This window comes from Echinococcus granulosus (assembly GCF_000524195.1).
Source record: "Echinococcus granulosus chromosome Unknown EG_S00057, whole genome shotgun sequence".
Classification (NCBI taxonomy): Eukaryota; Metazoa; Platyhelminthes; class Cestoda; order Cyclophyllidea; family Taeniidae; genus Echinococcus; species Echinococcus granulosus.
In genome coordinates this window covers 324,243-337,990 of record NW_020170437.1, presented here as the reverse complement: position 1 = coordinate 337,990, position 13,748 = coordinate 324,243, and the positions used below count along the sequence as shown (strand labels likewise).

General features: G+C 42.9%; 2 protein-coding genes across 2 annotated transcripts; one reads left to right on the top strand and one right to left on the bottom strand. All coding sequences in view use genetic code 11, as the record gives it.

Moving 5' to 3' along the window:
- Positions 1–3,010: 3,010 nt before the first annotated feature.
- Positions 3,011–4,301, top strand: EGR_06473 (hypothetical protein; the record flags this gene model as incomplete). The annotated part of the gene is made up of 2 exons (XM_024495722.1): positions 3,011–3,331; positions 3,819–4,301. 2 exons carry the CDS (start codon positions 3,011–3,013, stop codon positions 4,299–4,301), a joined length of 804 nt encoding a protein of 267 aa, XP_024349883.1.
- Positions 4,302–5,075: 774 nt separating this feature from the next.
- EGR_06472 (Bloom syndrome protein) lies at positions 5,076–12,981 on the bottom strand (the record flags this gene model as incomplete). Its single annotated transcript, XM_024495721.1, has 16 exons — positions 5,076–5,142; positions 5,474–5,568; positions 6,266–6,411; positions 6,689–6,880; positions 6,955–7,090; positions 7,397–7,614; positions 7,638–8,018; positions 8,221–8,416; positions 8,503–8,770; positions 10,079–10,227; positions 10,626–10,724; positions 10,795–10,908; positions 10,950–11,311; positions 11,363–12,253; positions 12,292–12,362; positions 12,962–12,981. 16 exons carry the CDS (start codon positions 12,979–12,981, stop codon positions 5,076–5,078), a joined length of 3,405 nt encoding a protein of 1,134 aa, XP_024349882.1.
- Between the last annotated feature and the right edge of the window lie 767 nt (positions 12,982–13,748).

Here is a 13,748-nt window from a genome sequence, read left to right as displayed (position 1 = left end):
ATTTACGTGAAAGTGCCCACAGTTTTCTTAGCATTAGAATTTGCACCTCCCACATAACCTAGTGTTTATTTAATTTAGGTAAATAGCATCTCAAGAGGAGGTGTCTCTAACCAATACTATGGGTATTTCACATGAAAAATCCAAATGAGATGCAAATCTAAACAAAATCCTGATCGGTGAGAATTTACGCAGATATCTGTGGTGTGCTTGCTCCAGAATCCAAACAGACCAGAGCTGAAAATACAAATTGTATGTGAGGGAAGCGTTAACAAGAAATATCATGAAAGATGTGATGTGTAAAGGTAAAATCCAAACAAAGTTTTGGATGAAAACCATCAAGTTCATTAGGGCCTCAAATCCAAAGTCAACGCTGCACAAAAGACGGGGTGTTTTACAAATATTTTTAAGTCAAGTGGAAAGTCACGCCACCCTTGTAATTACGCTCAATGCCACCAAGATCACAACAAAGGCAAGTGTGATTGAGCATTGTTAACTTGCATACGCGCAGTGAGCGCACTCTCCAAGCACACGTATTGACTAACTCAGTGACGGCACTGACACCTCAGAAGGTGTGCTCCATCAGAGCGCTAGAATTAGAATCTGCCTTTATTGACAAAAACTCAACCGCTACCAAAGATGCCTACACTGAGATAATAACCCATCACCACTTTATCTGACAAAGATTAACAGTGTCTTGAAATTCCTTAAGTTGGCAAGTAGATCCAAATCTACACATGTATCGATGACATAACGACTTATGCAGACACCGTGGCATAACCCGATTGTTATGTAATCTGATAATTGTTAACGTCTGGGTTCCGATAACGAGACACTTGGAGTTTCCATTATTGTACGCCCACTGAGCAACCTGGCCTTGGGGCCATGCCAGTAGCCCCAAAGCCATATTGTACGTCGACGATACATACTGTTTTCAGGAAAGTCTCCGGGCGTTACAGTTATATTCTAACAACCCTATGTAGTATTTCCATTTTATGAGCCATTTTATAGACTTTTGTGTTAACATTAATTGTTTGACACATTTGTTACTGGTCATCCAACTAAAACAGAGAAAACATTCGTTGCTTTATTTGAAATAAAACGGCAACAACAGCTTAATTTCCGGTCTATACGAGTTTTTTGATGCTTTATGCAATATGTTAGTTATTTATTCAACTCCTGGATTTGCTAGAGTCACTCCAGTCCTCCACCAGTGCGCCCTCGCCGAGTGAATTGGCCTCCGGGCTATGTCGATGGCCCCAAGCTCTACTGTATGCCGACAATATATGTCCTGCCCGAGCTCAATATAGTCTCTCGTCTTCAGAGAAGTCTCGGGACGCTGCATTTGTTCTCGGGGAATATGTACAGCATCACAATCATGACTTTTTAACAAGTAGACCTCATGGTATGTTTATACGACACAAAACTATAAAACCTACGGCTGATCAAGAAGTAACCAGTTGAAACGAATTTTTCGGGTTCCTAGTGCTCGAAACCTTTAAGGAAAATAAGCTAAGCACCTCCGATATGCCATTCCACACCTGCCATCTTTGCCTGTATGCCCGTGAACACATTTGGTTTAATTTACATAGTAAAACAATTTGGGCAGCCATTTGTAGCCAGATCCACAAACGCTTTTAAAATAATCAAAGACAAAATAATAACCAATTTTATCGGAAACAGTAACTAGACCGATCCTAGGATCAGAAACAGCATGTAAACGAGAGGTGGCCATCAATCAGACGGCCAAGGTTTCCCTAGGCAATGAGCCATTATATCAACCCAACCAAGTGTGGAGCGAGACTCATCGGTCTCCGCTTCCCTATTCCTAGCGTTCTTAGACAAACCCAATTCATTCATTTTGGACATATTTACTAGAGATGAAAAGATGGAGAGGGAAAATACAACGTCCAAGAAGGAGGGGAACCGCAGTCACGAAGTACGGAAGAGGACAATCCGGTCACGGGGTTTGAAGTTCCTGATTGCCTCCTCCCTGAAAGGTATATTAAAACAACATAAGTATTATACAAGCGCCCCCACCAATTGCAATCGAGGTGACAACACGAAAAAGAGAAAATAATCCCCCATTCTGAACTTCTAGTTTTGCTCCTTATAAGCGGACGCCTCACCCACGTAAACACTACGATGAAAGCGCAATCTGCTACGCTGCGACATAGTTTTAGGGATCAGGTTGCAGTAATAAATAGGATCTTTTTTACTTGAGGCTGCAAGCATTTGAAGCTCACGACGATTAAGTTGTTCACTGTTTGTTCATCGAATTCCGGATATTTCAATTGTACATTAAGGTGGTTTACTTAATTCAAGTAGGGCAGAATGGGTGTATGATGTCTTTTCCTCTTCTAGGAACCTGCAGATCAGTGCCATTATTGAAGGAAAAATAATATCAAAAACAACCAAGCAAAGCCATAAAATGCAGATTTATAACGCTAAATGTGGCTACAGAGATAGTTATGGTCATTTATTTTCATGAGTTTTCATACAGAGCTTTTAATAATTGGTCGGTAACTTAAGCCCACCAATTAAATTGTACGCACAAAAATTAAAACTGTGTTCGTAAAACTGGCCCATATGACTTGTTTTAAATTTGAATAACGGGCTTTCTGGTCAGCGCGGTCTAAGTCCGACTTGTTTTCTAACTTATCGGTAACCTAAGGGTGATCCTCATTTATCTTTAAACACCTAACTACATGTACCATATGTACTCGGAAGTAGACATTTTCCTGTTCGGTATCCCTTGTCCTTTTCGAATCCCAGCATTTGATATCGGGAGTACGTTAGATCTAGTTGAAGCTTGTCACACCCATTTTATGGCTTCCGGGTATACTTGGGAACCAACATTTGCTATTTTGTCTTTAGCACAGGACCGTATCCTCAAGATATTAGGTTATTTATGAAGGGGCTCTTATTCAATGGCTTTAAATCCCCAGCTATTTTGAGCCAGAATTTTTCCTGATTTTTTTTGCAAAAAAAACGGCATTTGTAGTTTTAGGAGATGAATTCATCACAAATAGCGGATCAAACGGAGCAAAGTACTACAAAGACCACAGAAGCTCAATCGTCAGCGGCCTCATATACTGCATTCGAGTGTCTCGGTGCTCCTTCTGGGCTCACATTAACTCGTCAAGAGATTAATCGTCTAATTCTCGAATATCTCGTAGTGGAGGGTTACAAGGACGCTGCGGAAAAGTTTAGCAAGGAAATTGGTATTTCCCAGCCCCTGTCGGAGATCCACTCAACTGGTGCGAGTCTTGCCGAAAGAATGGAAATCCGCGAAGCTGTCCTCAGTCGGCATATTGAAGAGACCATTGACAAAGTCAATCAACTTTGGCCAGAACTGTTTGAAAAGAATCCCTATATCTACTTTCAGGCAAGCTTCTTAAACATCTTATGCTTTGAAAAGGATCTTTGTCTATACTTTTACATTCATTCTATTCATGGGAATCGTTCAGCTTTGTTTCGCTGCGTCTCATGTATTTTTGAGCTAAAATTTCATTTGCATTAGAACTTCTAACGACGATTCTACTTGTGCTCTCTTCTGCTTGACTGACAAATTAGTAAATGATTTGTTTTGATTAAGTACACTACTGACATCGATCCTACGTAAACGCGACATCTAATACAGTCATAATTTACGTTTTTAGGTGTCATACTGTTGTTATTTTAGCTATTGAGCATCATAATTGATTTTCATTTCCATTTGGTGGAATAATGGTAACAGTTCACTGGAGGCTAAGTGGGATACGCCATAGGACATTAATGCTGTTCTGTTTATCGAAATGGCTATTCTGAAACTGTTTTAGCTGCGGCAGCTTCAAATGCTGGAATTGATCCGTGGTCATCGCTTGGAAGAGGCCTTGACCTTTGCGCAGTCCCACCTAGCCGGCCCACTAAGCCACCGTCTCTCCGAGTACCCGCAACTTTTGCACGAGATGGAAAACACTATGGCCCTTTTGGCATTTGAGGAGCCGGGGGACAGCATCTACGGCTCGTTGTTGGGCGCGCGCCACGCAGAGTTAATTGCGGGCGCATTGAATCGTGCCATCCTCTGGCACATCGAGAACAGCGCCGGCGAGACTGACACCACCCTCCTCGGGGCCACCGGTGGTGCGGCCCATGGCAGCTGCGGTGGCGGTGGAGGGAGTGGCGGTCTGACAGGTCTGCCCAAGGCTGCTGGTTCCGCCTCTTCGGCCACCGTACCTCGTCTTACCAAATTGATGGCCTTGCTGCTCCACTTCCGTGATATCAGCGAGTTGGATCTACCCTCCGAACTCGCCTCACTGTAACCTCCTTCCTTCCCTTTCGCAACTCGTCCCCTTGCTCTGCTCCTGTTTGGCTGTCTCGTACCCTCCCCTTTTGAACCACTGCCACATCGAACTTATCATGATGTGCAAATGAGAAGTAACGCGTATTGAGTTGAATTTTTTTCGAATGGGGGAAATGATGCTTCTTTAATGGGTAGTTGGTCACAGCTTAAAATAATTGTGGAAATTCAACATATGGACAGCAGCAAAAATGAACAAGCTGCAAAATTACTTCGCACCAGTGGCGCACTTGAGAGATTCCTGTAGCGACTAGCCAGCATTCAGCCTTTTGAGCGCTCCGACAGTCTTGCCTCGACGCCGTGCTATTGAGCGATGTCTCGGTTGCCTTGGGCATGTTCAGCCACTTGGTTAACTGGGTTCCATTAGCACAGTAGACAGCTAGCGAGAACCACGAAAACCAAGGCAGTGATAAAGCAAAACATTTTGACAATCGAGCCAGCGATGCTACAGTCCCGAACTTACATCTTCAATCTTGTAGGTGCTGCGTCAGTAAACAAAAGTGCAATCAGCTCTTCAAGAATAAAGTACGTTTTTTAGAAAAATTTTTGAACACCTACTTGTAAATCAGTTGATATTACACTACCCAAAGAAAAAGGAGACATGCTCAAGGCAATCTTGACATATGTTACAAGAAATTATAACAAAACGTCTTCACAATAAAAGTAAGGGGAGGCCATATACACCAAATGCTGGAGAAATATGTGTGACTCAAAATACAAATGGAAATGCAATGCACTACTCAAAACGAGTCGTCAATTTCATTAACTTCGGCTTAAGCTGCCCTCCAATGGCTGAATCCGACCTAAAGACAAACAAGAGGTGGGTTTCATACCAAAAAAACCAATATGATGCATATTCCAACAAATTAAGTGACAATGTCTACATTCTTGGAGTGAGCATATGCACCAGAAAACGAGAAATTTTGTAATGATAGAATATAATGAAGGTGGATCAATGCAGTAAACACTAGAGCTCTATTCGATGGTTTTTGATCATATGGAAGTCAACGCAAGATCGCAAATAATTCTCCCTTGAAGAGAGCCGATAGCCAAAGTTTTCGATGAATGAAATCCATGAAAAACTCCTAATGAATATAGTGTGGTAGAACGCTGAAGAGAATGAAGAGAACGTACCGCAGCCAAGCAGAGCCTGAAGCGGAGGTAGAGGGTCGTTTTATGGCGCGTTTCTGAGGTACTCTCTTAGAGCTTCCTGCACCACTAAACCGATTCTAAAAAAAGTAAATGTATTTTGGGCGAGTTTGTAAGCAAATGTAAGTGAATTATAAGGGAGACTGCTCTGAATTCAGTTCCAATTTTTGAGAAAAGCGCAGCACAATCAAACATCGAAGGTGTAAAATTCCCTGCAGCTGAAGGTTTTCCCAAAAAATTTCTGCTAAAAATCCAAACTTTCCGATGCAAAACTTTTGCAGGACCTACAGGGAACAATGCAACCGGTAAAACTATGGTTAGACAAGAGGAAAGAGATTGGCCAAAGGGGAGATATTCTTTACATTTTAACACTAAGTCGAGACCGAAGGGGCGACCACAGAGCCATTAATACTGATCGAGACACAGCCCAATTTACGGTGACAGTCGATTCTAAAAACCTTGCCATCCAGATGTAAATACGAACATTACAAATCAGATCTTTTGGATGGATACAGCGTTCAATTCACTTCTTACTCATTCGTTAGCTTGTAAGTGTAATCATTATCCAACAAATGTCTTCCACTAAAATAGTGAAATAACGTAAACAAAACACAAAGCGTGTAACGCCATAATTGGAACGTATGAATCTGCAACGCTGCATAACACAGGGGAAACCTTCAACTTGTCACTAGAGATAGGAATTCAACTTGCCCATCGCTAAAAACTACCTAAAATGAACGAAATATCACATTTTAGCATATTTTAGAGACCGCATACTTTGGCAAAATAGCGCGAGGCAAGTACCCTTTTGATAGAATTTCGGGCCGCACCGACGCCTTTGAGGGGTTTGGTCGCCATCGGTGTCTGCTTCGAAAGGAGTTGTTCGCTGCGCTTCTTAAGCTCATTTTCTTCCTCCTTGATGGCTGCAAGGGCGACAATCAGTAGGAGCTGATGACACATCTCTCACCAAGTAGAAATTCTTGGTAGATTTACAACAGGGGACTTATACTATGGAAAACAAGAGTGAGTTCCATGCAGCAACTACCTAGGTGCGATTTCGAATGATACGCAATTTCCTAATGTAAACAGCTATAAGTCCTGCAACAAAGAGTTTTAGACAATGCCATGGGTTTTAGTTTGGTGGGGGTTAGGGAAATGTGGATAGCATTATGAGAGGAGAAAAAATATGACTAAACGCACCACCAATGATGGAGAGGTAGTTAAGTGTTACATCGAGGAAGGCTTCGGTAGCATTGAAGCGAGTCAACTTGTACTCTGTGCACTGCGGTATCTTCAGCAACTCATCTTGTGAGGTCGGCAGCTGGTCGGCTATCTCGAGAAGCATCTCGTTGGGGAAGACTATCGCGTAGTTGGAGATGCCCTGTTGTGAAGCTAGAATTATGGAAAAAAAACAAATCTCAACAGCTTGCCAAATAGCGAAATAGTAAAAAGGACAAAACCCTTACTAAGTTGTTTAGCGGTCTTGACAAGTGCCTCGTAGCACTCGCTACGAATGCTAGCAAGCTTGTCCTTTGGCTGCTCGCCCACCACCGAGATGTCAGTTCCACGCGCCTTCACGTTCACCGCCACCGGAAGCATAATCTGCAGGCAAAGTAGTGCGGTGAATTTTCAGCTAGTGGCTGCCTTCTGCCCATTCACGCCCAAAAGCTCAATGCACCGAACAATATGGGGCTTCAAGGCTTCATTTTCGGTAAAAACATCAAATGCCTTAGTCGACCCATAAAAAGTTTGATTGAAAAGGAATCTAAGTTGAAGAATCTGCACAAAGTCGCGTATCAGGAAAGATGCACTGAGTCGCGAACCAAATTTAACACAGTGTAAAAATGTGCGGTTTTACAGAAACGGTCTTACACCTATTTGAAGGTGAAATCCAAAATAAAAAAATACCTGCAAGTTGCCGGAGAGAAGAATGTTTGCCCTTGGGCCAGGACGGAGGTAGGCAGCAACCGTGTCCATAGCAGTAATGGCAAATTCCTCATTGAGCACCCTGTCGGCAAGCAGGCGATGGAGAAGGCGCTCCGCATCCGTCTTTGAGTAGTTCGCACCTTTGCCGTAGAGTGAGAGGCTGTGATCCTGGTTCCGCTGAACTTGGGCCGTTTGTGCACCTAGGTAAACAGCGGTAACTTACGATATTCACATCGTCCAATTATCGCAAATGGCACGCTGAGTTCCAACAGAATATAATGAAACTTGCCTCTGAAGACCTCGACAAGGTAGTTGAGAGTAACATTGCGCCGACATTGGACGAGGGCTGAGACAGTCTCGACAAGGGCTATGGCGTCAACGGTGAGGTCGCGCTGGGCCAACTTCTGGTGCTCCGCCAGGTGGCAGTTATCACACTCGCAGCCCACCACGAGGGCGCAATCTGCAGGGTCAAAGGCTTCCCCGAAGTGAGCCAAAATCAGGCGTCGTCGGCAGTCGATCACGTTATCACAGTAGGAGACCATCTTGAAGAGTGAGTCTTCGTGCAACTTCACCGCCCCATCCGAGTACCCGTTCGGACTACTTGCTGCTCAACAACAATAAGGCGATTGTAAGATCAGCCCTTCCATTTTAACAGACTTTGAAAAGCCGAAGCTTACAGGCTAGAGTAAAAACGTGAAAACAATCTACCACCTCAATGAGCAACACATTATAAAGAATTAGATCCAGTAAAATGAGTATATGTATGCATACGAAGAAAAATTTGGTATATGCAGCAGTACGCTCACAGTGGATAAGCTTTCTGAGACGAATGACGTCTCGCCAATTGTAGTACAGGATGCAGGTGGCGGGGAGACCATCACGACCTGCACGACCAGCCTCTTGATAGTAGCCCTCAATGGACTTTGGAATGGAGTGGTGTATCACAAAGCGCACATCCGGCTTGTCAATGCCCATACCGAAGGCAATCGTCGCGCAGACAATCTAGAAAGATAGTCATGGATTCAATAAGGTAAAACCCGATAGCAGCAACAACAGTAGCGGAGGTCGTAGCAATGGTAATGGCGAACCTTAAAGTTTTCCTCCTGGATCCAGGCCTCCTGGACGCGTTTGCGGGCAGCGTCGGTCATGCCGGCGTGGTAGGCTCTGGCTGGCAGTCCAGCGGCAGTGAGCTCCTCCGCAAGAGTGTCGCACTCGTTGCGCGACAAGCAGTATACAATGCCTGAGAGACGCGAGAACTTCGTCTCGATAAGCTGAATTATGTCCTTCGAACAGCTCTTCAAACGTTTCGATCGCACCTCGAACTTGAGGTTCGCCCTGTTAAAACTCTGAATGAACCTGTTTGCGGTGAGAAAAATAATCCGTGAATACTGCGCTATCTCCTTGACTGAGAGATGAAATTTCCACTCATTTACGCTGAAATAAACTGTCACGTAAAGTCATAAAAACCAACGAGTACCCGCATAACCGAAAAATGTATGTATTTAGAAAAAAAATTAGTCCCGACTTGTTAGCAGACTTTGAAAATAATAAGTCCACGAGAACCTAGGAGTCAGTCAACCAAAAAACTCGAATATTGCATAACGTAGCTTGCCAGAGCCCATAAAATGTACGCGGCTATTTACATGTATCCATCATAAATTCATGTTATTTTGACCCCTCAAAATCGCATAGATTTGTATAACGTTTAAGGTAGTGGAAGGTGATACCCAGAAATAGTTTAAAAATTGCGAAATAAGCCCCACACGTCGTGCACTACTAAAACAATAAAATTTAAAAACTGTCAACTTGTCCTTTTCAGCTACTTTTACCTTAAAAATAAATAGCCTTTCCATTGTTTACTGACTGATTAGTGGTGAGAAATGGCTTTGTGTTTAAACTTTGAGTAAACGGACGCATACTTGGTTATTCTCAAACGCACCCATTCAATACCTACCCCACATATCTAAGGCACGCACTACTTCATCGCCACAAGACTGTTTGTGTGCATGGTGGAGTGCAGACGGAATTGTCCACTTGCTGAAGGCCAAACAACTACAACCGAGGTCCATCCACTCTAGACTACCCGACAAAACTCGATGGGCAAGAAAAACTCTTCCTTCAAAAACAGACAATACTAGTAGTGAATCGATCAGAAGAAAGTCCTATTTTTTGCGAGACAAAGTAGGACCTCATAGTGACAAATTCACCTATGTGGGAATTTGGTCCCTAGGTCAGATGGGAGATACTCCATCATTCGCATTTCTATCCTCATCCTCTGCACTTATTCCATACTTCTCTAAATGATTACCAACATTTCTTGTTATTAGACAATTATAAGCGAAATGGACAATTTGAAAACAAAACTAAGATAAAAGGAGAGGTAGCTAAGATAGGAAATATGACGCTAAAGTGCACCACTACCTCAAAATCCTCCTATCCTCTCATGCTTTTAGGCAACACGCCTACTTAAAGTAAAAACGAGAAAAAATGGCGATAGAAGAGTATTCGGTGAAACCTAAAAAAATAATAAAGCAAAGGAAAAAAGAGCAGATGACCACTATAATGCGGCACTTGAGTGCAATCACTTGATTTCAATTTAGAAAAATGGAGCAAAACAGGGGAGTGAACGTTCAGAAGCAAAATTAAAGAAAAATGAGGACCAACCACTTGGTGTTAGACATTCGCAACTGATGGAGGATGTCCTGCCGAACTTGGGGAGTCGCCGTAGCGGTCATGGCCATCATAGGCACCTTGGGAAAGTTCTCGCGCAGGATTCGCAGATTCCGGTAGTCGGGACGGAAGTCATGTCCCCACTGGTTGTTGCAAAAAAAAGCGGGTTTATGAGAGATCCCAGGAATGCACAAAGATTGAATGTGTATAAGCAAGATAGTCATGAATAAAAACCAAGTCCAAAGGAATTGTTTTCATGAGATTGTGGGGTCTCATACGTACAGTGGCTTCTGACAACATAATGAGCGCCAGAGTAAAAATAGCTTAATTTACATATAAGTCTTAGTCTAAAATTTGATAGTGCAGAGTCAAAATGCCCAACTCTATTTAATTAAAGAAGTGGGTTTCGGCAACAGCCTACGACCGAAAGCTCCAGGAAAGATAGGCAAATCAAATTGAACCGTTTCATAACAGAGCGCATGTCCAACGGAATAGCCAATATCTCTGGACTAAACCGCAACTGCAAACACCAGGTACTCACCTGACTCACGCAGTGTGCCTCGTCGATCACAAAACGTGCCAGCTTATTTCTCCTGTACAGCTCCTCCATGACCTGTTTCAGCTTCCCTGAGGCAGCAATCTAACAAGGCAAAAGAACAGCCTGAAAGTCAAAGTGAAGAGCGGGTGGTGCCGGTGTATAAAGTTCATACCTTTTCCGGTGTCACAAAGAGAATGCTTATGCCCAACTTCATTGTATGCAAAGAAGTGAAGATGCGATCGCATTCCGACAACGGCAAATCACCAGAGAGGCTAGCTGCGTGCACCTAGAGTTTGAAGTGGATGAGTGATAGGGGGGAAAGCTTACACCAAGGGACTGCAGTTTGTTAACTTGATCCAGAATGAGAGCCTTAAGAGGGGACACAATAATTGTGAGACCCTCTTCAACTACACTTGGAAGCTGATAGCAGAGACTTTTACCACCGCCTAGACACAAATGTACACCCTGAAAGTTGTACAAACCTGTCGGCATGATTACAAAGCAGTCTTTTCCTAGTAAAGCGGCATTAATAGCCTGTAGCTGATTCCGTCTAAAGGTGCGAAGACCAAATATACGCTTGAACGCATCCATCAGGGAATTTGAGTGAGGAAATCTATCAGTCCCATCAAATTCTCCAGTCGAACCATCATCAGGTTGTTCTTTGTAATCAATAATTTCAGCGGAAACGTCTGTAAAAAGCAACCACGGTTAATTAACGATAGACGTATATCACAACATACCCCATTTCGAGTGATGACTGCTCAAAGGTAGAAAGACGTTTCCTTCGCCAGTGTCCGCCTCAAGTTTTGGTTCTTTCGGCTTAGAGCGAGCAATGATCTCCACAGGCGGGGGAACGTTAAAGGTGATTGATTTAGCAGACGCTAGTGAGGTGGTCGATAAAAGAGGAGCCTGTTCTGGAAAGCCATCGAAGCTGTTGCAGTTGCCAACATCATCATGAGCCGTTTCGTTCGTACTGGAGAGCTCAGTAGAGGCTGATGTTCCACCGGCACTGAAATACGGACGCTCCTTTTGTTGCTGTGATTTCTGCTGACGTCGCTGCTTGCTGTAAGCTTTCGACAGTGAATCCTGGTGATGGCTTCTAGCCGTCAGTAACTGAGTTATACTGGTTATCCGTCCTTCAAAGCAGTTAATTAACTTTTCAAGGGGCATGGCCTGAATTGCGTCACAAGCCTCATTAATCGCTTTTAAGAAACTTGACGAAATAAGGACGCCTGCATCCTGAGGCGGCGTCGGTTTCTTCAACGACAGAGGGATCTGCCTCAACTCGGCCTTTTTGTGGACCACGGGATGGGACACAGCAGCCGACTTTTCCCCAAGAGATGGTTTACAAGAGTTCTGAGATGTTAAAGGAGTAAAAACAGGTGTTGCTTTTTTAAGAAGACCTTTCAGAACAGAAGGTCGTGGAGAGAAAGTAGGAGACCTTGGTGTAACATCCACCGGTGTAGAGGTCGAACTAGGGTCAAAGTTGGCAGTCTGATCAATATTTTCGAACAGCTCGGTGTCATCATTTAACCACGATGGAGACACTGGGTTTTCACCATCGAGCTTGGAGACAGATAGGGCTTTCTCTACACATTCTTCTAAGCAAGGATGACTTTTTATTTTCAAGGCTACAGATATGATATAAATAATCGCTACAGCACAATACCAGGACTGGTTTCTACATCCGTCAATTCCAGTTCAGGAGAGGGACTTCGAGGTTTTAGAGTATCGCTGCTTCTAAAGGGAAAATCAAGACTTGGCATAAAAACCTGCTTTAGAGGAACAACTTTTGCGGTGGGTATGAGCTTGTTTGAGAGTTTAGCATTTGAAGGAGGAGAGGAGGCCGAAGTGGCTGCTATAAAAAGTGACTTCCTAAGGGGCTAGAACACTATCTATGGATAAATTGTCATACATTCATTGTAGCGACTGGCATCGAGGGAGATTTATCTGATTTGACTGGTTTGAAGATGAACCTAAAAAGGACATTTAAGAACTGTGAATGTGAATAAGAACGTTAACGAGTGAATAGACAATGGAGAATGTACAAAGACAAAAAATACTAGAACAAGATTGAAAAGTATCGAAAATACAGAGTCGACGATGCAGACTAGTTCACCAGCAGTTTCAATTAGATCTTAATTGAAAATAAGTCGTAGTTAAATAAATAAACAATGTTAGGAATACAACTAAATCCATTCTCCATCCCTAAAGAAACCTACAAGGTGAGGCTGCGCAATACAGTCGTCAGTAGGAAATACCTCAAGGTGTTTAAAAAACAGCTTTACAAAAAAGTCTAAAACTAGGGGCAAACTCAGTAGACTAAATTAAAATGATACCTCCTTTGCGTCGAGCCCATGCGAGAGTATCAGAAAGAATAATGAATAGGCTAAATTGCCTGATCTTAAGATCCTCTGTTCATTGGACAATTTCTAATTGCTGGATGACCAAAGTTACTTGATATCGCCATTATTATTATAAACTAAGAATGAAATAGCAATAAGTACATCGCAGGCTAGTCTGCTTTCATCTACTTATCTTTTGTATTGTGCGATTTGTTAATGTACTCAATGAACCAAGTTCAAACCAGGCGCATGTCTATTATAAATGCGATAAGTTTTTCCCAAAAAAGTGCTTTACAAGAGCAGCTGCTGATTTTTGGAGAACTTAAATAGGTTAAAGTTATTTTATTTTCTTTTTTAGTGAGAACAACTACGAATGACCTGAAATATGAACAGTTTTTGTGCGCCTTACTGAAGAGCTCGAGAAGGAATTAGGTGTTGAAGATGGATGCCATTTCGATCCATTTGTTGAATGCCTTCGTGCATTCATTTTTTTGCCTTATACGTCAAGATTTTGTAAGCAACCATAAGAATAAGGATTTTTTATACAATTGGACCAAGTCCGCTTGCTGCTGCCGCTATCGTACCTTAACAACTTGAAAAGTCCATTATGGAAACATTTACGTTAATTATATGGATGTTCCAATTACTTTCTTTAAGACCCTGATAGCCTAATATGGCGCATGCAGGCGACTGGCTAACACTAAAGGATGACGCAAATTACTAGACTACCCAGGCAATCCCGAACCCCTCTTTACCCAAATAGCACTCCGTTCGGGTTGTT